We start from the raw sequence: 24,769 nt of genomic DNA, 5'->3' as shown, positions 1-24,769 counted from the left end.
TTATGTTTGAGAGCAAGATCACTAAATAAAAAGAGGAAACTATCAAAACTATAACACAACTTTCATACAAATCTTGAGACACTTGACAATGACTCTTGAGTTCAGCAAAAGTACATTACTGTGTATTTACATGTAAAAACGCAGCTGCACTGTCTGTATTCTACTCTGAGCAAGGCCCCAGCCCAGTTTCCAAGCAGTCCCGGTGTGTCACATTTTCTCCTCGACATATCAGCCACACAGTCAAATTAGTTTCAGTTCCCTACAATCATATCAGTATTGACTTTTTCCTGACTGGCTGCTGGTGCCACAAAGAAACAGAGCACCCACCCCAACAACACTGTCATCTAGTTTCACCTCACCAGGCTGAAACAATAAACTGCTTCAAACACAAAACTGTTCAGTTTAATGCTAAATTGTTTTACTTAAAATAACTGTAAAGTCTATAGTATTAAAAAAAAAAAGCATTATCAATATGTCATGAATCAAACATTTGCATCAACCATAAAACATTATTAATGGTATGAAAAAAAACAGGGCTAATAAGAAAGTTTTTTTGTGGTTTAGGCTCACATCTACACCTACTGGTAGGGTGTTTCTATATATATTCTTATCCTGGACAGACAGTGTAATGCTCAGAGTACAACCTTGAAATGGCAAAGTAGGCAGGCAGCTAAAATAGCTTTAAATGGGAGAAAACCTTTACGTGTCACAGTATCATGGCTGGTATTTCCACATCCTATCACGTTTCCCATCATTAAGACTTGACTCAACCATGAAGCTGTAAACAGGATCCAGTATGTAAGGAGATAAATTAGAATAAAATGGCAGCAAAAGTTAGGATATTCAGGCAAGCACAGCTTTTTCTGAAATATTTCAAATTAAAACAGTGAAACATTAAACACAACCTCATTATTTGTCAGAGGGATAGTTTGATATTTTGGGAATTACATGTATTCCCTCTCGGGTGGAACGTTACAGGAGAAGATTATTCTGCATCAGCCATAGGTTCTACAAAACAGCAGACGGTTAGCTGAGCTCATACATTGAAGAAGGAGGGAAGTAGCTAGCTTGAAGGTAAGAAGGTAAAACAATGCACCTCCACAGCTCACAAACACATTACAATATATAACCTCTGTTTTGCCATTTCAGCTGCTCGCGGACTTGATTCATATTGAATAAACAATTTTTTATTTGAAGTGAAATGTGATCAAATTCTGATTTGTGTAGGCCTATTTGCGCCATTGTATCGGTATGGTATGAATAGGACTTCTGAAAACCAAGTATAGTATATATTTAGATTCAGTAAGTGATATAATTCAAGATTCAAACCATTACAGCAGCAGTCATTGGCAATGAAATGCTTAGGTCTCAGGCTCCTCTCAGCAATGCAATATAGGTCTCAACAATGCAATATAAAAGAAGAAAGACACAAGTGAAGAGAGCAACACCTGCGACACAAATAAACACAAAAGTGGTACAAGGAAACCTGCAGATAAAAAGTGTATAGTGTCAAAATGCTTAACCGATAAATCAATAAGCAACGGCAGGGTTTCTTCCCAACTCTGTGTGTGTGTGTGTGTGTCAAACAATATACAATGTATAATATCGCACTGACACAGGAGAGACAGAGAGGTCAACCATCACGAAACAAACCAGCGAGCAAAGAGACATACAGGTACAGAGAGTGTGTGACTCACCGTTTTGAAGTCTTCTCTCCTCTCATCCATGAAGTAAGCTCTTAGGGGACCAGTTGACCTTTTAGATGGTCCTGTTGACTTCAATGTGAAAACTTACCGTATTTTTCTTTTTGAAGAAGAATTGAAAAAAATAGAAAAAACATACATATAGACCTACACACATTTAAATGTTTCAAATGTATTCTTTCCCGCAACATTGTGTGTGTGTGCGTCGTCCAGTCAAACAAGATACAAAGCAAAATATTACTCAGCCAGACGTGGTGTCAAACACACAAAGCCATCAGGAAAAAACCAGCTGACAAAGAGACACACAAACGGGCAAAGAGTGTACCTCACCCAGTCCTCATGTCCTCTGCCCTTTCTGTCACAAAGACACACACACATCTCAAAGGCTTATCAAAACAGTATCATTGCATATATCAAAATACATGACTTACTGGCCCTTATGCTACAATGCATATTATCACACAGCTGCAAGAAGACAAATACACACACAACCAAGAGAAAGTTAACTGCCATGGAAGCAAGCTAGCAGTTAGCAAAGCAAGGGGAAAAGAGACAGACATACACAGAGTTTCTGACTCACAGTTTGGATGTCCTCTTTTTTCTTTCAGTCTCCACGTCATAAAATATCCCTCTGAGCCTCTTTGGCCATCTTGTTTGTTGACAGGACTTCTCTCGCTCTCTCCATCGCTGTTGGGAAGTTTCTTGAAGCATGTTAGCTGCTATAGTTAGCAACACTGAGAAATATGCCACTTATTGTTTGTTGTGAGTTTGACTGACTTCACATTTCATTGTCTTTTTCCAGAGTCCTTTATTTTTTTAACATTTGGAACAAGAACATTGTTTTTCCCCTTACTTGTATAACCTACTTTAAGCTAGCTTTTCCCAAGTAGACACAGGTGTGACTAATATCGTAACGAGGGCCCTGTTGCATTCAGGTAACCGAGAAAGCCATGTCAGGGAGCCAGTGTTAACAAATCACACACATACAACCACACACACACACACACACAACCACACACACACACACACACACACACACACACACACACACACACACACACACACACACACTAGCCTACATCTAAATTGCCATTGCCACTATGCCATGTGTCTGCTATTAAAAAAAAGCTCCACACGTACAGTGAGTTGACCCTCGTCCTTCCCCTGTCCCTTATTTTCATGTCTGGGAGTTGGCAACTTACTACAGTACCAGGATAGCTATTTTTCCCTGTTTCCTGTTTAAACTCAGCATTATATTCCCTTAACATATTTGAGAGCAGTGACTCTGACTCTCTGCCAGACGAAGAAACACATTTCAAAGAAAAACAATGAGAGTTTAACAAAACTCATGCGTCATTATGAATGTGTGGGTGGGGTTTGTTGAGATTTCACCTACAGTGGCAAGGAAACATAAACTCACCACCACACCAGTGTCCTCACACACAACACATGGAATAATACAAATATACTTATCATTTTATGTGAAAGAACCAAAACTGTTGGAATAAGAAAATTCTATGTATATAGAGCCGTGTTTTCTCATAGTAAGAAGCCGATAGAGAATTGAGGTATTCGGGGCCTTTAAGCTTTTTGGCTTGAATTCAAAACTGCTTCAACCATTTGAATTCATGAGGAACCCTTTGTTGTTTATGAAACAGTCTATTTTCTTCTCTGATGATCATAAATGACTTGTAAAGAATGTTATAACATCAAATTCATGTACACTATATAATATATAAATATATCAATAATGAGAATCATTGAAAAGAATGCAACTTTAAATAGTTATTATTAATGTCTTTGCACAGGTCCAAACCCCCGCCAACTATGTGCTAGCAAAGATCTTTAGGACAGCAGTCGCTGGTGCCGTAAAAGACACTACATCTTTTGTCCAAAGAAGGTGCTACAATCAACAAGAACTTCATAACTAGTCCCTCGTAGCTACTTTAAATTATTAAGTTTGGACATTTTTCTATATAAATCTGCCAACAACAACAGCAGCTGTCGTGTTCACCCTTTACAGAAATTAGTAAGCCACATGAAGCATATGCTATTGATACTAACACGCTCCACCCAACTACTTGGGTGTTCATGACTGGGCTGTGTGCAAAAGCATGCAGGGTCATTGGTGAAGTCCTTCTTGGCTTCACACCTACTGATACCATATTCAAACACACAGCTGTGGCATCGAGGAGAGGAGAGGCCATTAGCTTTTGAATCCACAGTGTTTGAGAAAAAAGACATCAGCATGGCGGCTACAATGTGTCAGGTGATGGGCTTCATTCTGAGTCTGATAGGGACGGCTGGAATCATCGCTGCTACAGGGATGGACCAGTGGGCCACTGAAGACCTCTTTGACAGCGTGGTGACGGCAGTGTTCTCCTACTCAGGCCTGTGGAGGTCCTGTGTCCGCCAGAGCTCGGGCTTCACAGAGTGCAGGCCCTATTTCACCATCCTGGGACTGCCAGGTAGGCTTTTATTTTTAGCAACAAACAGACCCACATCTAGAACAATGAAGTGAGCTGAGCAAATTTAAATTTGCCAATGGCTGGTCTGGATTTCCAGGCTAACAAAGACGTAATATGGATGAAAATAATTCAGGACACCACAAGAGAGAAAATAAAAGAAAGATTTTGCGAATATGTTGAATAAATGGAGAAATGTACAGAACCCAGGCCGTTATGGTTGCAATGTTCTAATACAGATACTAAGATGTATTAAACTGGAATATGATATTATAACAATAACATATAGATTGAAGAGGAATGATTCATCGAACCATTTCAGTTATGTGTTTCTCTTGAATGATGGTAAAATAATGATGCGAGTTCAAAACCACACCCTTTGATACTAAGGGGGTGGATATTCTCATTGCCACCGTTTCCCCGAAACTGGCACAAAGACTCATGAAAATGTTAGGTAAACATCTGATAAGACCAGTTCCTTGTTGAACCGTACATAAAGATAAGCAGGAGCTCAGGCGCTGCCATTTCATGACTCCGTGACATTGGCGCTATAACGTTGTTTGAGCGGGACATCTAAAATGGCAGTCTCAATGATACAGTTAATAGGATCCATGTTGTCCGCGTTGGGGCAATTCTTAATAACAGCTGCAACAGCCATGGATATGTGGAGCTTGCAAGACCGATCTTTTACAGTCGTGACGAACGTTTACACCTATTCCGGGTTGTGGAATTCGTGTGTAGGGACAGCGTACGGTACAACCCAGTGCAGGCCTTATTTTACCATACTAGGACTGCCAGGTAAGAGAATTACACTGGGAGAGAAGACCACATTTATCTCATATTTCTCCACATGTTGGATTAGGGAGAACATTTTTCCAAAGGACCTTGGAAGGTACTTTAGAATATTTGGGAGCTTTTTAGGGCAGATTCTCTCCATTTCCCCGCCGCATAAAAATGCAGTCGACTGCAGAAAAGATGATGTCTCCCTGGAATCAAATGGAAATTTGATGAGACATCTAAAGCTTAGCTGAGCAAGCACAAGCTTTACCGGAGTGTCACACAATGTAAAGTACATTTCCACACTCTGTGCTTAACGGCTGAATGTAGTGTAGAGCATATTGTATATAAGGTCTTAAAGGATTAAGTCTAGAATAATACAGGTACAATATTTCAGGCCATTGAAAGATGACATTAGGTCATCATGTTTTACTACACGGTTCCTTGATTTAGGTTTTTAAGTCGCTCCTTTTTTTTTACTTAGATTTTTTAACAAATACCATAGATGTTGAGTTCTGTCTGCTTCTTTTCCCTTAGCATTGTTTTTATTAATAATATGTGTTTACGGAATTATGTGTGTGTAAGTACCTTTTTGTCTTGCTGTTTTATTGTTTTATTTATCTGTAAAGCTCTTTGAGCTGCATTATGTACAGTATGTATGACATAGTGCTGACATTTGAAGCTGCTTTCATATCTGTGACAAAACCAAGTTGAGCTATTTTTTAAATCAGTATAATTTTCTTTTCTCTTAAATAACAGACCTGCCATCAGCTCTTTATTTTGCCACTGGTTGAGATGGACTGCATTTTCATGACTCTACATACCTTTTGTATAGTTTTTATATAAAAACACGTCATAATTTTTAGGGTGACTATCTTTCGTATGAAAAATCTTACTGCAAAGGAACTAAAGCCGTCAGTTGAATATCTATGCACAGCACTTCTAGATATTTCACAACTACATTTTTTTTAACTACTTGTTACATTACCAAGTTACAAATCAATTTGATGAGCAAATATTGTGATGAATTCTCTAAATGGTCTTGCTGTGTCTTTCAGCTCTGCTCCAGGCCGTGCGGGCCTTGATGATCGTGGGTATTATCCTGGGAGCCATCGGCTGCCTCATCGCCATATTTGCTCTGAAGTGTTTGAAAATGGGGAACATGGAGGACAACGTCAAAGCCACCATGACTCTCACTGCCGGGATCATGTTTATTGTTGCAGGTGCAGTACTGCTATGTTCATAGTGTCTCATTCTATTATTGAATCATTTTTCACTCATTCCGTCCTTTTATTTTATATGGTCAGGTGTGTGTGGCATCGCTGGGGTGTCGGCCTTCGCTAACTTGATTGTGCAAAGCTTTCGGTTCACAACATTTGCCAGTGAAGGGTTCGGCATTGGTGGACTCACAGGAGCGCTGAATCCGAGGTAAGGTCAACAGGAGGCGGTCTGCAATTTCTTTTGAAATATTCAACTTTTTACTCCACTACACTTATCTTATGATTTAAGTTAATAGTTACTTTACCAATTGAGATTTTTACCTACTTTTCACTTTCCTATGTTTTGCCTACAAGCACACATGTAACATGAGTGGATACATCGATGAATAGTCAAAAATACTCTTTTCTAGATTAGGATCTCCTGTACCTCGTGTATCGCTTTCAGATACTCATTACACCACTGCTTTAACAGCTACAGCACATTATGTATTCATGTAGCTTCTCACTGTTTGCTTACAGGTATACGTTTGGCCCTGCTCTTTTCGTGGGCTGGATCGGCGGTGCCGTCTTGCTCATTGGCGGCATTATGATGTGTATGGCCTGTCGTGGAATGAGTGATGGCAAGAAGCAACGGTAAGTCCCATTGAAGGAAACAATAACTAATCTGTGACATTTTCTATTCTTAACAGGACCTTAGACCTTCTGCTAAAAAGAGGAAAATAGAGATTTAACAGAAATGTCCAGTAAGCAGGCGCTACATGCAAACTACTAGTGCACATTGTAGGAAAACACTAACAGACAGAAATGTTGGCTCCTCCTGATAAAGGTAAACAACAATATAAAGCACCAATGGACACAATAATTGCAATGCGGTGGGGCAGTAAAAACCTTAGATCCTTTTAAATTTAAGGACACCTGCTCAGCAAAATGTAAATGCAAGTCTTTAAGTGTATTTTTTTTCTCCCACTGCATATATAAATGCAGAGTTGCAAATTCTTACCAGGCTGCTCGCACAGTGATACACAACCGTCTTTATATTCTTCTCTTGGTAACACCTGGTTTGTCTATTCTTTGTAATGCGTTTTTTTTAATGATTTTTTTTTCAATCATTTTGTTTTTGACAATTTTGCATATGTACAAGTGCTGGTGGAATAAGCAGCGAGTAATGGGTAAGGTGAACTTATAGCGTGAGTCTGGATATTATAATTCACTCCGGCAGTTGGTGACTTCAAAACTACATTGTTCTTATTGCTTTTCTGTCTTTTATTTGAAGTTGGCTTTTTTTCTGATATTCTTCAGGTATGACGGGATGGCCTATAAAGCCGCCTCTCAACAAACTGTCTACAAGCACGACACCAGACCCCGTCCAGCCTACAACGACTCCTACAAGGTCCCTAGTGTGGACGGAAGGATTTCAACCAACCAAAGATTTGACTACGTGTAAATTCATTTCACTCCTACAGATTGATACCTATTTTTTACACTCAAGAGTTCTGTGATGACCCAGGAGTTTTTTTCTCGTTTCCTGCCGTGGTTATTTTTTACAAAATGTCTCTCTACTTTGACGTACAGAACGTTAAGTCCATTCTATATTTTTTTAATATAACTAATTATCAAATGCTGTTTGTGATTGTTATTGTGTTATTTTTTTGGTTTTTGTGTCAAATAAAAAAATAAAGTGTGATTCTTATTTTGTCTAATTCAAAAGTACACCACAACATGTAGCAGAAAATAAAGAGAGTGACAGAGAGACACAAAACAAACATGATATGCATTAAGGAAGGGCCAGCACTGATACTGGGGGAACATGCTAGGCCTGAAGGAACATTGGCTCTAGGGCCTCATTTTAATGTGAAGAAATGTTCAATATAGGCACCCAGGTACTGTCAGGTGTAACTTGTGGGGCCATCCCTATGTCTTTATATATATATATTTATTTTATAAATCTGAGGAAACATATACTCCCCAACTTGTTGTGTAGCTCACTTAACCAACAACACATTAGCTTGCTAATAAATGTCCTATTTAGACCAATGAGAGATAATATTTAAAACAAAAATAGAACACAGATTCAGCACTGTGCACATTTGTAATAGCTTAAGTGGAAAAGTTTCATATGAAGACATGTAGTAGAACAATTTAATCACATCCACTGTGTTCACTGGAAAAAAAAACCTTAATTTAATTTATGCATATCCTGTCATAAAAGAGAGGATCAAAACATCTGAAGCAAATAACCATATTGACTATTGTGTTGTTGTTTATCCCATTAGTGTTATCAGTAGAAAATGCAGTGGTCATCAGTTCATCCACGGTAGTTACCTGTAATCTCTAGCCCTCCAGCAACATATGAAAAAATACAATAATTGTCACATTGTTTCAGGGTAATTGAATAAAGTAAATGGTTCCCCTTCAGTTAGACACAGTGTCTTTGATTTAAGCCTTGTTCATTGGTCAGACACTGTGCTCTGTATGTATCTGTAGACTTGCTCTTTGATACAAAGGCAACACAGAGAGAGTCTGTTACTCCTTTGGGATGTGTCGTTATCTCCAAGGGGAATAGGCAGGGAAGGGGTTTTGGATGATTTGCATGAAATCACATTTCTTGATAATATAATTAATGGAAATAAAAAGTAGGTGGTTACATTTAATGACATTAAAGAGTGAGTCATTTGCCGTTTTAATTACATTGTAGCCAAGTAATGTCTTTGCATCAAGCCAATGAGAGGAAGCTTCTTTAAGCTCCTTCTGGGCTGTTAGTGGAGGGCCTGGCTGGGCCTGTAGGGAACACACTCTAATGTCTCCTGACTGGATGGTGGATCGGGAGGTCGGGATGGACTGAGAATTGTCCTCACTCCTGTGTCAACCGAAGACAGCTCTTTAGATGTCTTTCAATGTGTCACGGATTGAGCAAGAAAGTGTTTGGTTAGAAGTAGCTGCTCTGTTATGGATGGGAGTTATTCCACTTGGAATAAATGAATCAATAAGAAAAATTCCTCGTAAAGTCTAGAATTAAAAAGATGGAGTCAGTGATTCTGGAGAACGCTTGTCAAAATCACTTTTCAGTGAATATCTCCTCACAATCCCCTACCTGTCCAAACTGTGTGCGCTGAAAAATCTGGTGTTAATACACTGCCTAGGCTCTGTGAACTGGTAAGTAAACAAAAGTTATGTAAAAAAAAAAAAAAAAAAGGGGCCACCATGGCTAGCAACACACCCGTTTTCAGAGCCTAGGCTGTGTATTAAAACTGGATTTCTCTGTCAGCACACAGTACCAACAGGTAGCAGATCGTGAGGAAATATTCACTGATTTTGACAACAAGCACTCTCCAGAATCGCTGACTCCACCTTTAATGTTCAGCCACTATAAGAGGATTTGAATGATGAAAGTCAGGTTAAATCTCTTAACCAAGTTAAATATATTTCATATTTCTTATGTGAAAGTTCTTCATATATTAGCTTAAAAGAAAACTAGTACAAATAATGTTAGGAAGTATGACCGTCTCAAGAAACCAATGTATTTTTCTTGACAGTCTCAAATGGTGGCTCTCGTGGTACAGGTGATGATCAAACCATCACATAGCCGGGAAGCTTCTTGTAGTGAAAACAGGAAGTAGTGGGTATCATGTACAATAGCCAATTCCTCTCTGACCCTCTGCCACGCCCACCGCAAGTAGCAGCAAAGAAAGCACACTTCCACACATGACCTACAGTATATGTCAAACCAGAGGGGAACCTGGCACGCTCAAATCGCTCAAAGTGTAGTCCCATTAGCAGACAGGTTAAATACACTGGTTTTTAGTAAAGTTTTAGAAAGTCTCACATCTAATGACCTCTTGAAACTGTTTGACCTAGATGTATTTGACTGAAATCTGAGATTCAGAAAAAAATAAAAACATATTTATTTACTTAGTTATAGTTGCCAGATACTTCCCCGGGTTGCAGATGGTATTGTTAGACATCTTCCCTCAACACAGTGGATGAGGAAGAATAACAAACCTTTAATCAGTGGTGTAGATAGATAGTAGAGTTCAGGCCATATTTTCTTCCTGTTACTGGTTTACACTGTAAACGCACATCAGCTGCTCTACCGTTGAAATACCTCACCGTCCAGAATAGGACTTATGTTCCTACAAAACTATTATTTATGGAATTTTCTTTAATCTGGCATTTATCTTTGCGTTTTCTGGCATTTACCTTTGCATTAGCTGTCATGAGATTTTGTCTACCTGCTGACTTTTAGTTCCAGTTAACTCAGATGAAGAAAATTACTTTCTTACTATGGCTTTTGGTCAGGTTGGACCTTGTAGATCCAAATAATAAATCCCCCATCCTTAGAGCTATGGTGCCACCTACTGACTGAGAAATGCATCACTGCTCTGTTAGTGAAGTGGGACATGCAAATCAGCGATTTAGTGTTAGTAGTGGAGCATGTTATATCCTGTTAGAAGAAATCCACAATGCTCCTCTTCATCTTATCACTACCCTTTTTACAGATCAACCACTCTTGATCTGGAATGTAAAATTAAAACAATCTTTGTTGTCCAATAAAGTATATTGACATCCTTTTTGAAGTTAGGTGGTATTATTGCAAGCGTAGCGGGTTCAGAGTGCTTAGGCATATCTCATTAACTATAGCACCAAACCTGTGCACCTGGAACCTCATGGCTTCACGCAAGCCTTACATCACCAAGCACAATACCAAGCAGAATGTCAGGAGAACATTACCTGCCAGGCTGCATTGTGCTGGAGATTGGGAGCCAGACCATCTGATCCTACTTCAGTGTCTGACCTCAATAATGCTCTTCTGGATGAATGGGCACAAATTCACAGAGACATTCCAAAACCTTGAAGAAAGCCTTCCCAGAAGAGTGGAAGCTGTTGAATTTACACAATTTAGTAAACCATAGCCTGAAATTGTAGCCTGGTAGCCAGTACGTCATTTCACTTCAGTAGTCAGTCTGGGGGTGGGGTGTGTTAGTGGGATTCTGCTCATCCAAATTTTTGGCGGTCCAATCAGCGATCAGAGCGATTGGCTGAGAACGATGACGTCGAAGTCGCGCTCCAGTTTCAGTTGAATGCTGCGTTCCTTTATACTCTGAACTCGAAAATTTCCGACTTGGTAGTTCCGAGTTCCGACCCGTCTGTGTTCCAGTGCATCTGCTCAGGAAAGTATGGACGCCTACAACCTTTCTCATCCAAATAACTAAACGTTAGGCTCTAGCAAGTTAACGGCCAGGTACGGGTAGATCCATAGACTACAATATAGTGTAGTCGGAAATTTCCCTGTACAACTGAAACGCACCGTCAGAAGCCGGCTCATGACATACGTCTGACCAAACGTGATGTGATTGGTTGGCTAATCCAGAGTGGGTTAGTAATTACAAACAATAATTGCAATTAGTCTGTTAATGTGCAAGCAAAACAGTAATTCACAAATTCTACATGAGGGTATAATTAGTAAAATCTTTAACTTTTAATAATATGTAGGTATCATAGGTACTTTTGGCAGCAAGAAGAACTTATATTATGCTAATATTATCCTTGAAACTAAGTTAAAAACCCAAGCAGTAAAAATGTACAGAGCAATATTTAGTAAAAAAGTAATTCATTTAACATTACTGTATTTTAAAGTTGAACTTTAACTTTGTCTTTTGCTTACATCAGATGTTTATTACATAGAACAAATGCCGGTTGTATATTGCTCCCTGTTGTTGTGTACTGCCAGGGCCGGATGTGAACACTACTCCACTGTCTGTGTCTGGAGTCTTATGAAAAACAAAGCAGAACGATTAAGCAAATATAATTCTCCTTGACTTAAACTAAGACAAGATGGATAAGTAGTAAAAAATAATAGCAAACAGTCCAAAGGATGACCTGCAGGAAGTCCTCTGGAGCTACTCTCTCTCTCAGTGGCTTACTGCTAGGTTAAGGTCCAGTGAACAACAGTTGAGTCTGTCAGTGCTGGTGATGTATGGTGGGTTGAAGAGACAGGGAGTGTGGCTTACTCCATGATGGCTCTGTAAATGACTGGCTCTATGTAGTCCCCCCTGTAACGGGAGTTGATCACCCTCTGTCTCTTTGACGCCTTGATGATTTCCTTCTCTTCAAAGATCCCGTCAAATCTCATGTCGGATGCTTTAGACTGCAGACAAACAAACAAAAGGCCTGCATGATAACACTACCACATCTTTTCAGTGCTTCGTTTTGGTTTTACGGATACTTTTCAAACGTAAATGAACAGAGAGGATTAGAGAAAGGCATTAGTGAAATAAAGAACACATGAGTGTGGTTAGGACTGCTCTTACCAGTCTGGATTTGACCCTCTTGGGGAGTTCCTCATCCAGAGTGTAAACATCATCTCTCTTGGCTGTTAGTTGTGACCCATCCTCAAATTCCACCTACATTACAGAAATGTAGCAACGTCAAAGAAGAAAAGCTAAGCTATCTGAACTGTGTAGTTTTTTTAAACTGGCCATCATTATACAAATTATACTTTTAAAACACAAAGCTTAAAAACGCTTTCCTAATTAGATTAAATAAATAAAAATAGGATGAAGAAGACATTACATTAATTTAAGAATAATAATAGTGGAAATAAATATATTAAGTTTGGGCAGTTTCCTGCCTTCCCAAGACTGCAGGCCAGTATTCACAAATCATTCTAGTGCTAAAACTCTATAACTGACAACAGGTTAGGCAGCATCGTAACAGCCACTAAAGCCCCTTTTCCACCACAGGAACTAAGGGACTAGGAACTTTTGGAGGAACTTGTCGTCTCATTTCCTGGTTTGGATTTAACCAATTGCGATGTAATAAAGAACGATCAGCAACAGCACAACATGAACGTCCTTTGTGCTCATGCCCAGGCCATACAGCCTTTTTTTATTTTTTTACTGCGCCCATGTTAACAGATTAGATCAGACACTGACGACCATAGACTGTTTATAGTCCTAGTCAGCAGCTCAGGAGTCTCTCTTTTTCTTTGGTTCCTTTAAGGAATGACCAATAACAGTTATGAGGAGTTATTAGGAGGTAGAATAATTAGGTGGTTTAATAATTTCCTATTTGTTTAATGACTTTAGTGTACACAAAATGTTACCACAATATAGGATACAACCAAAGCCTTTCTTACCAGGTACATGGACACAGCATGATCTGCCACGAACTTGGCCCCGTACACCAGGCCGTCTGTCCATCGCACCTGCACCACTTCACCCTTGGGTGGGGGTCCAAGCCGACCACAGTCTCTGCTCTAACAGATCAAACACACATTGCACAGTTCTAAGCAGACTGAACACATTAATATATTTCAAGCATCCTGGCAGGGGTGAACAAGTGGTTACCAGTGGTTGAGCTAGGCTAACCTGGAAGAGCGGCCTTTGCCCATTTCTTTGACATCTATTGCAGTATGTCCGTCCTGGGAGAGGGATCCCTTACTTTGTCGACTCTCCCTGAAATTTCTTCAAATTTTTTAATCCCGGTAAAGGGTTTTTTAGTGGGAGTTTTTTTCTCAGTCGAGCTAAGGGTGTAAGGGCAGGGTGTTATATTGTATCATATTGTATGCAACGTAAAGCCCACTGAGGCAAATGTCTATTTGTGATTTTGGGCTATACAAATAAAACTGATTTGATTTGATTCTATATCAAAAATGCACATACAGTAACAGGAACTTTTCTGACGCCTTTTCCTGAGCTGGAGAGAGTGAGGCAACAAGATAAAAATGTTGAACTATTCCTTTATGAGACATGTGTATCTTGGGGCTGAGTTTCCACATTTGGTTAGCCTGGCATTCCCAGACCTGCCACTAGGCGCAGGCAAATTAAATTTGCTGCGCGTGTTGGTCTGGACACCCTCCGTTGAAGCTTATCAAGAATACCAGAAATCTGGTATAACGTTTCAATTGGTTCTATCTAATATGGGCGCGCCAGAGCCCTTTATATGGTGCTCTGGGGAGGACGTAACCGGATGACGACAGTGACGTGCATGCGACGTCGAAGCTGTGATAGTAAACATCAAAGATGGCTGCGGATATGTTGTGTGAGTTTGAGACTGCTTTGGCCTCGACCCTTAACGAATTGGAAGACGGGACTCATAGCTTTCACTAGCAAGTAAGTGGAATGTTCTGTTTTGCCGACCGACAACGGCAAACGTTTAATTGAACAGTTTAACAGCTGTTCGCTAAACGAACGGGGCTTACGTCACTTGTGCATCGCTCTGATTGGTTGTAGTGCTATCCAACTGCGTGCAGTGGCATTTGAAATGCACGAGTAGGAGCCGCCCCTAGAGTTGGAAATTACTATTGATCGTCGCCAGACCCTCTATCGTTCAAGATATCAGGGTCAGGATTTCCAGGCTAACATTTGGTATCAATTGAGTGAAAATTAAAAGAAAAAAAGTTGTGAATACACTGTGAATGCAAATAAGCAAAAGTCAATTGGACATGTGGCGGATTGCTTCAGAAAGTATCAGCACACCAGGCACAATGGGGATACACCTTTTTATTCATTTTTGCTTGTCTAGGTGCAGCGGTACCAGGAGGAGTGGCGGTTAGAAAGAGAGGGGAAGAGTTGTGGAAGAATAAGAATAATAAGTGTGAGCAATAGTAATATGTGCTGCCCTTTGTGACTCCTACCACAATGTCTTCTGGGAAGAGATTGTCGCTGAAGGAGCCATCATCAAAGTTGACTTCGTAGAATGTCTCTTTGGACAGCTGCACCACATCACACTGGTAGAAGCGGCCGTTCTTGTGCTTGCATATCACCTTTTGTCCCACAGTCAGCTCATGCATGGCTGCCTTATTGCGCTGTTAAGAGGAGATACAGGATAACACATTTTGATGCATTTGACACAGTTGAAGTATTTTCTGTCATCAGGCACAACTTAATGTTACAGTAATGGAAACGCTTTTACTGTTGTACAGGGCAAAATAAAATGTAGAAATAATGCATCTCATGGTCACAGTTGCTCATTCAAGAAGAGGTTAGCAGATCCTCAGTGGCCCCTTACCTCAATCTGAGCCGGGCCTTTGTGTCTACAGCAGGTAACATGTACCACAAAGGGCCATTCATCTGGCTGCATGAGCACTCCAGCAGCCTGGGCACAGGTAGGATGGTAGGCAGTGGGACAGCGGCCATGAGAGCACTGCACGCAGCAGCCAGAGGCCTTCTTCATCCGCTTCTTACAGTAGTAACATTTCTATCAGAGATTAAAACACAGGAGTACAAGTGTATTTAACATACAACTCAATGAATGTGAAGCCAACACACAAGAACCAGCATTAGTTTTTGAGTACATCTGAAACCTTTACACTAAAATACTATCACTGCTTTTAAGAAGAACCTGGATTCAAGGTTTTACTGTACATTATGGCTAGATATCATTTGAACTCACCAGTTTAAATCTCTGCAAAGGGATTCCACTTAGATCTACAGGACTTCTTTCAGTGATGTTGACAAAGCGTGCCTCCAGTACAGCTACTGCACACAGCACATGTACCCACCTGCAACAAAAACAACACACACACACGACATTTACAGATTCTTCTGTTTCTTGTGTGCTACTGTGATAATGGATTTATGAATACATTTTTTTTCATGAATAAATACTAGATCCTCATTATTTTCTAAGGTTTTTTCTAGGGACCTCATCTAATTTAAAAAAAAGATTCAATCATGTTTTGATTGTTTGTGGTTTGAAACATTGACAGCTCTATTAGCAGGTAAGCCACAGCAGGTCATTGCTGAAAGGGCTGGCTGACTGGAAGGGGAAAGTCTGTCAGGAATAAGGGCACAAGCAACATGGATGACTGCTGCAGGCTGGAGAGCATTGTCAAGCTAAGGTCATTCAAGAACTTGGGGGAGCTGCACAAGGAGTGGACTGAGGCTGGGGTAAGTGGATCAAGGCTGTTATCAAAGCAACCTGGGCTCCCACAACACCTCAGCAGATCCCCTCCACGCCATGTCGCTTTAATGCAATAATTCATGACCAAGTATTAAGTGGATGACTAAATGAACATAATTTTCCATGTGGTCGACCATTTTTCGTGGTCACCTCGGCGTTTGACTTTTTAGTTGAGATATTGGAAGTACCACTTTCAAAGCATATGTTATAAAAGAAGCTACATGTACATTCCCGTTTCCTCAACTCAAGACTTACTTGTTGTTGTTGGCTTTCTGCAAAGCTCCGCCTCTCAGTGAACACAAACAGCAATTCTGGGAAAAATTAAATGAAATAACTTTTTAACTTTCATTATTTTACCTAATGATAGTCAACAATATTTTATTTGCAGCTAGCAGTTAACGCTACAGTTTTCTGAAATTTGAAAAGGGTAGTGTTTTTGTAGAATACCAAACGCTGTATAAATGTAAACTAGTGTACCAGCAACATCATGAGCAACAGGTGCCTTATTAAAATCCATTAATGTTGGTAACACTGTCAATATTCCTGTTACAATAACATGCTCTGTCACAAAGCTGGGCCTGAGAAGAGGCTGAGGAGTGAAATTAATACTCATAATAATAAAATTTTATAGGCTAATCTCCACTCTGCTATAATCCCAACGGTGTGTGCTAACGCTAGAACATGATGTGACGCAAGACTGCCAAGACTGCCTGTAGTCTGTCTCCACCGTTTACAGTGGTAAACAATAGTTAGAAGGTAGTGAAACGTTACTCGAATAAACACTTCAAAAAACAGAGTACTCGGCTACTCAAATACTAGTTTTGTTCATCATTTTAGGATATTTGATAAACAACTATTTAGACGAGTAAAAGCACATCTAACTCCATTTTTGTGTACCATAAAGTTGTCCATCAGATATATATTGGACATTTAACTACCAAGATGGATCCAATTAAACATTCCCTGGAAAGTTCACTGACCTCAGTCATAGCGTTGGCCTTGCAGCGTGCACATTTCCATTCCTTGCGTACACTAGCTGGATCCACACCATAACAGCCTGGAATACACAAACACAAAGACAGTGTTAAAGCACCTGCTGCCATCTCCAGGCAGGGCTTGTTGTTCAGTGAAGGATTGAAACAATTTTGTTATGCCAAAGATCTTCCATCAAATGCTGTTGTCTGATTCTATAGAAGTGTGAAAGAATTGTGCAAAAACACATCAAGTAAATATTGCACATCAATATCTTCAACCAATAATCTGAGTTCCAGAGTGTGTGTACTGACTGGTATGAACGCGGACATTGCACTGAGAGCAGCTGATGAGGAGGCTGGTTCCATCTTCCTCTAGATGAGGGGTGAGAGGCTGGTCCTCACACTCAGAGTCCTCCTCTGTGGTGGTGGTGAAACACATCTCAGGGATCAGAGGTTTGGTCCTCATCCGCCCACCGGCCACTACAGCATTACTGCCTTTACTGTTCGCACGTTCAGTCTGACAATCACACAGAAAGGATGGAGGACTTACAAACACTTCACAACAATGTGATTCGTATTCTCAATATATAGACTTTTCATCAAACTACAGCTTTTATCCATTCACAGCTACTGGTATAGGGTTGATTTACTGAATTAAGAGTTCATTTCGGCTTGCATTCCACCCATGTAGGTTATTATTCTCCATAATCTCTGTTTGTACCTCTATACATAGGGCCTGAGACATACATCTGATGCACTTAAATACTTCTTTTTTAAATTAAAAGACTGGGAAAACTGAATGTACAACTCTGTAATCATTATTCCAGATTAGATTAAAGATGTGCAGCACTGTAATGCAAGCTTTTAAACAAACACTTGATGAATATGAATTAAGGTCACCAGCTGGTGTCATGGGCAGAAAAAAGGACCACTGGATTATATAATGGCGTAACCCAACAGATAATGACAGGTGATGTGAGTCTTACCTGCTGGTGTGTGTGGAACAGCATGCAGATGGAGCAGTATGGGGACTTGGAGCCCATGCAGTGGTTGAACTCCTTCTCTTTCTTCAGGTTGTGAGGCCTGCTCTGCCACAGGTGAGCCAGGTGTTTAGCCCAGCTCTCCCCTTCCAGACCCCCCTCCTCTATGGGGGGGCTCTCCTGTGGAGCTTCTTAAAGGCACAACCAAGCACAATACATATTTACTTTAATAACAACTTGAGGGAGGATATTACATGTATTATAGTTCACCCAATGTAAAGTATAATGGGGAGGAATCACACTTTAAGCTTTAGCAGTTTATACATGCACAAACCTTCATCACTCATGCCGTCCTTTATAAGTGGATGGTGACCTGGCAGCTGCCCTAGATCACTCTGCGGCTTTTCAACTCCAGCCACTTCTTCCGCCACCTGCCATAGAGACACACATACTGTTATCACAAGTATCTAGGCTAGACTGTTTTTTTTAAAGACCACGCAGGTAGTTTTTAATTTTTGCTTACTAACCTAAAACTAAGACAACATGGTTGTGTTTCTGTTGTGTCTTAATGCTGCAAGGACTGTGAGAGGCATCCTTACAAAGGCCAACAAAATACACAGCCAATATTCACTCTTGATATCACAACATCTGAGGCCCATTTACCAAACTTAAAACTGTAAACAAAACTGTGAGCCCTGCTGCTGTAAACAACTGCAGTGAAATTGTAACTTGTCAGGTAGCTTCTAACTTCAAACAGTGTTCCAGGGATCCCATTTCCTTGTGAAGAAAGTTTGTTTATTCACTTAAGAGAATATAGGCTACCTTATGAAATGTTCACTTCTCTGAAACTCCAAAAGTTACATAGTGCACCTTTAACATGTGATGAAGTAAAGTATTACACGTTGGTAACATTGGTGTCCCACTCACTGCTTTGCTAACAGGTCTGCTGTCTTTCTCGGTCTGATTGTCACTGCCCTCACTCTCCTCCTCCTCGTCCTCCTCCTCCTCAGGCATGGCCTCCCCCTCTCCATAGTCTCCTTTAGCATAGCTGTGGACATGTAGGACGTCAGCCGGGCTCAGCGTCCTCTGGAAGACTTTGTGGACCGAGCTGGAGCTGTTGTTGTTGTCAGGCTGAGTTTCTTCACTGCTGCCTGGCTTCTCTGGGCTCATCTCCACCCCCTGCTTCTCTGGGCTCAGCTCCACCACAGGCTTCTCCTCAGTGTCAGCAGGACGGACCTCTGCACGCGACACACCGTTCTTCTCTTTTTTTAAAGGACTTGAAGTTTTCTTAGCGCCGGCTTTGGACTGACCTTTACTCTGTGGTTTTGTGTCTTTCTCCTTTTTAGGCTCCAACTTGACTTTGTCTGAAAGAAGAATACACACAGTAATGAAAACACACTATATTGCATCTACTGATTATAATGGTTCACCTCAAATCCTTTAACCTGTAATTTTTTTTTGGCCATATCACCCAGCCCTAGATACCAAAGTATCAAAAACATAGATAGGTTCTTTTTTATATGATTAAAACATTTGTTTTATAACACAAAACCAAGAAGCTTTACAAAATAAAGAGATCTCTATCACTACCTTTAACTGGCTTGGCAGAGACTTTAGTGGGACACCCCTTCAGTGAGAGCTTGGCCTTCTTTGGCTCCACCTCCTCAGTCTCCTGGACCGTCAGCTCAGGTTTGATGTCTTCAGAGGGTTCAATACATTCAAACTGGCGCTTTGTTCCAGTTTGCGGCTTTGGACTGATACATAGGAGACATGGGTAAAAACATGGGATTTAGACATAGACTAGTGACTAGCAAAAGAACAAGAGTGAAGAAGAGGTGCTTGACGGTAACTATTCCCATGTTGCCACTTACTAACCATTTAAACAGAAAGTGTCAATCAATTCATGGCCATTGGTTGCCATCAATGGGAACAACTTTTATATCAACAAGAAGGAAAGAAAAAAAAAAAAAAAACGGTGTTCAGAAAAAGCCTGTAAACTGGTACGTAAAAAAAGGGGGGCCCACAGTAGCTATAGCAACATGCCCGTTTAAAGAGTCTATAGGCTGTGAATTAACTACATTATTACCTGTTGTCCTCCTGGATAGGAGCAGTGGGCTCCTCAGGTCCAGTCTCCCTAGGAGTCTCTGTTGAAGGCTCCGTCTCATCTTCAGTTAACAGCTCAGGAGCTTCTGGTGTGGCTTTGCAGTGGTCTATGGGAGCGTTGTCTTTCCCTGCTTTCCACAGCTTGTAACGCTCGGGTTGAAACTTGCGTACAAACACATCCATGGAAATCTTTACCATGTCCTGACGGCACGAACACTGGGAGAGAAAAACACAAGTCACCATTGTATTCTACGTTTGAGCCGTCTTAATACAAAGAGTACAGAACAAAGAGTACAGAACAATACTTAAGAGAGCAGCATGCATTATTGGAGAAGATAGTATTTCACCCCGACATGGGTGCAGATGGAGCGGCATACGTGATCCATCAACATTTGATAGCAGTGATAAATGTGATGTTTTTTACGCACCAGTGTGGCCTGTTTGCCATAGTCAATCCAACGCTGGGTGGCAAAGTTGGTGGACTCTGCACAGTTATATCCATGGTTGAAACCAGCGTGGTAGGCAAACGGGAACGTCACGATGAACTGCCCAGCTTCTTGAATGACCTGATTAGAAAAGCAAGCACACAAAGATACACCATTTAATTTCTATTTTTTGTCTTCATCATTCAAAGATGATAATTATTTTCCTGCATATATTGTTTTAACCTACAGTATGTTAACAAAGTAAATGAAAGCTCACCTTCTCAAATGGTATGCTGTACTTTCTAAGGATGGAGGGGGAAATTAAAGTCATCTTGTGTCGTAGGAAGGCTTCACAGCTCTGAGCATTTCCTGGAAAGAAACCTGGAAAATAAAGAAAAGAATCAACACCATCGGTGAGTATGGCACACTCTGCTTGTGTTTGTGCATTTAAAAGTTTAACTGTTTAAATGGGAACAGTTCATGCAATAACCCATCTCATACCCTTGGCAAGTCGTTCAAATCTTTTCCCATGCTCTGGTGGGACGACATACCTGAAGGGGCAACAAAAAGTACAAACATATCAAATACAATGATGGCTCTCATATTGATAGCAATATAAAGCTTGCTTGCTCTTCTTGTTAATTGTTGTTTTTGGATAACGAAGACCAGAGAAGAACAACTCAACAACAGTTGGAACATTTTCATCTTCGTAAAAGGGTCATCAATCATATATTTGCAGGGTACGATATGGGACATCAGTTGGTCCAGCAGTGTGTACCACTGAAAAAACAGTGACTGTACCAAGACTTTGGCTCTCCAAAGTGCAGGTAGTTGATGCTGTACAGGTCCATGTCCTCTGTGTGCCATGCAAAGGCACTCTTCCACATCCCAAAATAGAGGTACGGTGTGTTGACTCCTTTGATCTTGATCCCACTTTCCTTTTCCACAGTGTCCAGAATGGTGTTAAGACGGCCAATGTTCCATTCAACCACATCCTGCAATGGAGCCATTCAGCAGAGGCTGTTATTTGCAATGAAACTCGAGAGAAAATTGTGTTACCTTTTGACTGCTAATGAAAAGGTGAAAATGATTAGCATGTCTGAGCATAGCATAACACAGGTCTGTTTTAAAAGAAACAAACTGACACGATTCAAGTTTGCGGCACTATCCAGCCGACTACCACTCACTGCATCGTATAGGGTTCCACTGACGTCTGCCCCAAACAGTGGTGGGTTGAAGGTCAGGTTCTTCCAAAACTTCCTCTCCAGCTCCTCAAAATCAACGGACTGGGGATGGCGGAACCTACATGGAAGAAATGTTGAAATATTAATAAAAAGCATTTGAAGTTCAAGTTTAGAGCCTGTTATCACAACAATAGACAAGTGGTAATCACACACTGTACCAGTTTTTTTTTCTGCATTCTAATCTTATAGTCATTGTTTTGAAAAAGCTGTGGTTATAGTTTGAACTGACTTCTCTGTGTTGGAGGTCTTGCGGAACTCCTGGACATTCATTGGCTTCTTCTGGATGTTGTACTGTGTGAAGAGTCCTGATTGTCCGGTCACCACCTGCTGAATGGGAGCAGGGATCAACAGCTCATCCATATCATCGTATGTCCGCCTGGGTTTCCAGCCTTTAGGTGGAATAACCTGCAAGAAAGGAACAGAACACAAACACAACCAAAACAGCATGTATGTTAGAGAAGAGCAACTCAAGAGTGGCGAGCATTAAGCCTCGTTTCCACAGAGCAGTACAGTTTGGTTTGGTGCGGTATGGTTTGTTATGGAATGATAACCATAAATCTGGCTTGCGTGACTGGCTGACTTGGTAATAGCCGCGGCCAGCCAGAGCATGGGGTCCAGAGCTGTGAAACGGAACTAACAGAGGCAGCTACGTAAGTATGGTGACATTATAGCAGTGGGACACAGTGTAGAAAAACAAGTTTTGCGTTCCGAATCGCATACTCTTTCTTTTTTCTATACTACATCTGACGATAAAAAGAATCTAGTTAGGATGCAGTAGGCATACTATTGGGACATACTTTACTCTCTTATTTCATCATAACATTGCGCCTTGATCTTGCCTCTTGCTTTTATATCCGTCGCATCCCCGTTTGTTTTCATATGGAGGCTTCGTCGATGTGACGTCACTTCACGTGCGCACTGGATTGTGGGTCAGAATCGCACAAATAGGATACAGTTTTCAACACTAACAATCTTGGCCGCATGAAGTAGGACATCCGGGTACTTCTAACCAGCCTAAATCTGGCCACAAGAATCGGGACATCCTAAATCTTTTTTCTACATACTATATAGTAGAAAGTATGCGATTCGGAACGCAACCAAGATTTTTCACTCTTGCCGAGGTGATTGATCCCTTGAATGAAAAATGGCGATTGTGTTGCTATAAACTAACTAACCAATGAGCATGGTTATTGGTTAATAATATATTTTATTTTTAACAGTCACTTATCACTAAGCACTACTACAGTATAAACTTTGACACATATTCAACACACATTTTACGAGAAATAGTCAGTAGGGTTGTGAATCTTCAGTTCTTGGAGTCACAATTTGATTAAAACATTTCTCAATCCATTTTTGCAAATTACTTACTTTTGCCATTCCAGCATTGTGCGCTCCTTGGGACTCCATATAGGCAATATAGCGGCCGAAGTCCTTGAACTCCTCTTTGGAGGGGCTGAACGTCATTATCCTGGAGCCCATCTTTTGTGCAGGCGTACCAGTGGTCATCTTGGGATTTTTACTTGGACCTCAACTCTGATTAGTGAAACACATGGCCATGTCTGACATTAACATGTTTGGTAGTGGCTGGCTCACTTTAAAGCAGTCTTCTCAAACTTCTCAGCTTGCATCAGTTCTGTGTTTAGTTCTTAGTTCAGTTCTGTTGTAACTTGACAATAACAACCTAAACAAGCAAATTGCTGATCTACGATTCGGGTTAGGTTAAATATTTCTTAGCTAAATCTACATGTTTCCAGCTTTAATTATTTGAAAAATAACCGTTAATAATATTAAAAATGTGTAACCGTGATTGGATACAATCATAATGTATTCTGATCGTCGGTCTGTGATTGGGTAAATGCAACGCCTGTCACCTAATGTAGCCTACTGACAGTGCTGCTGCTAAAAAAAAATAGTTAGCTTGTCCGTTAGCTAACATGCTAACTGCACTATAGCTTGCTCTGCATATCTCGGGAATTCATTGTGCAGCCAGCAAAAAAGTAAGTAACCAACATTTAAAGCTAATGACAGTTGCCCATTCAAACCGGATGAGGATTAATTGAAAGCAGAAGCAACTGCTAGCGTTAACTGTGTAGCGGACAAGATCTGACAACTGCCTCGGCTTGGCTCTGTAGCTAACTAACTAGCAGACTATTGCTGGGCGTCAGTTTCCTTAGCCCACACTTCTTACCAATAATTTTTTTTTTAAATTTCAATCATTAACTTTAACTTACATGCCGACATGTAGACGAGTTGTTATTTTACAGCTAGTCCAGAAAGAATACAGACATCAGGTTTGGTAGTAAAGACAGTCGTCCATTATTGCAGTGACGCATGCCCAGTGTATATTTGTTTACATCGAACTCAACGAGAGGGGCTTCCGTAGTCCCTCAGCCAATCACAACACCGGCTTGTCCTGACATGCCCAGTGCATAGTGCCGTTAACTTATCCGTTACGACTATTATATACTATCTATGGTTACGACCAGAGTCATTGAAAGAGAGAGTTGCGTGAATACATTGATTTATGAGCAGCATTAACAACGGCGTGTTTCGGTATGATCTTTAATATGAAAGTCGTTTGAAAGTGCTGTGAATTGACAGGTTCTATGCCTTGACTGCAGATGAGGGCTAAAGTGCACAGTAAACATGACGATCAGTGTGTTGTCATCTATTTTAATATAAACGTGCTTTGCCAGTTTTCAATAAGTCAAAACTATCAGGTTACAAAGAGCATTAATAAATGGTTAATTATTATGCTAAAGACAAGTAGCCTAATGAAGAAGATAAAGGAACAAGCCAACCTCATGTAGCCTAAATGAACACTTAGACAATAATTTAATTATTATTTCATACCTTAATTAACATGTAAACTAATATATCCCGGGTATACAATATACAATTGTTAGCAATTAATTAATGCTTATACTATTAATCAACTGTTACTTCAGGCTTTTTATTAACCAATGTAAATA

The 24,769-nt window shown here is 40.4% G+C and overlaps 2 protein-coding genes across 3 annotated transcripts; one reads left to right on the top strand and one right to left on the bottom strand.

Moving 5' to 3' along the window:
* Window positions 1–3,951: 3,951 nt before the first annotated feature.
* Window positions 3,952–7,609, top strand: LOC307254753 (claudin-18-like; the record flags this gene model as incomplete). Its single annotated transcript, XM_080033245.1, has 5 exons — window positions 3,952–4,171; window positions 6,004–6,168; window positions 6,253–6,373; window positions 6,685–6,798; window positions 7,465–7,609. 5 exons carry the CDS (start codon window positions 3,952–3,954, stop codon window positions 7,607–7,609), a joined length of 765 nt encoding a protein of 254 aa, XP_079889371.1.
* Window positions 7,610–11,656: 4,047 nt separating this feature from the next.
* On the bottom strand, window positions 11,657–24,199 carry LOC307254510 (lysine-specific demethylase 4A-like). 2 transcript variants are annotated; one of them, XM_080032920.1, is made up of 22 exons: window positions 24,029–24,199; window positions 23,166–23,330; window positions 22,024–22,199; window positions 21,738–21,852; window positions 21,352–21,545; window positions 21,052–21,101; window positions 20,828–20,931; window positions 20,554–20,691; window positions 20,109–20,341; window positions 19,613–19,776; window positions 18,950–19,386; window positions 18,357–18,453; window positions 18,029–18,210; window positions 17,355–17,559; window positions 17,049–17,125; window positions 16,324–16,379; window positions 15,559–15,667; window positions 15,175–15,363; window positions 14,801–14,971; window positions 13,301–13,420; window positions 12,474–12,566; window positions 11,657–12,310 (listed from the first exon to the last, which is right to left on the bottom strand). In XM_080032920.1, exons 2-22 carry the CDS (start codon window positions 23,301–23,303, stop codon window positions 12,170–12,172), a joined length of 3,189 nt encoding a protein of 1,062 aa, XP_079889046.1. In that variant the 5' UTR covers window positions 23,304–23,330; window positions 24,029–24,199; the 3' UTR covers window positions 11,657–12,169. The 2 variants fall into 2 exon arrangements, with proteins under 2 accessions (XP_079889046.1, XP_079889045.1); XM_080032919.1 differs by having other exon boundaries at window positions 18,029–18,213; window positions 24,029–24,198.
* Between the last annotated feature and the right edge of the window lie 570 nt (window positions 24,200–24,769).

This window comes from Ammodytes marinus, assembly GCF_949987685.1.
Source record: "Ammodytes marinus genome assembly, chromosome: 8".
Taxonomy (NCBI): domain Eukaryota; kingdom Metazoa; phylum Chordata; class Actinopteri; order Uranoscopiformes; family Ammodytidae; genus Ammodytes; species Ammodytes marinus.
The sequence above is the reverse complement of the archived record's forward strand: the minus strand, read 5'-3'. Positions and strand labels throughout refer to the sequence as shown.

Excerpts from the sequence above, each read along its gene's own strand:
- LOC307254510 (XM_080032919.1), bottom strand. The coding sequence starts at position 23,303 with ATGACCACTGGTACGCCTGCACAAAAGATGGGCTCCAGGATAATGACG. Across the intron at positions 19,777-20,108 it reads CCTATCCAGGAGGACAACAG|TCCAAAGCCGCAAACTGGAA; the intron begins GTAATAATGTAG and ends CCTATGTATCAG. Across the intron at positions 18,454-18,949 it reads GCAGACCTGTTAGCAAAGCA|GTGGCGGAAGAAGTGGCTGG; the intron begins GTGAGTGGGACA and ends TCTCTATGGCAG.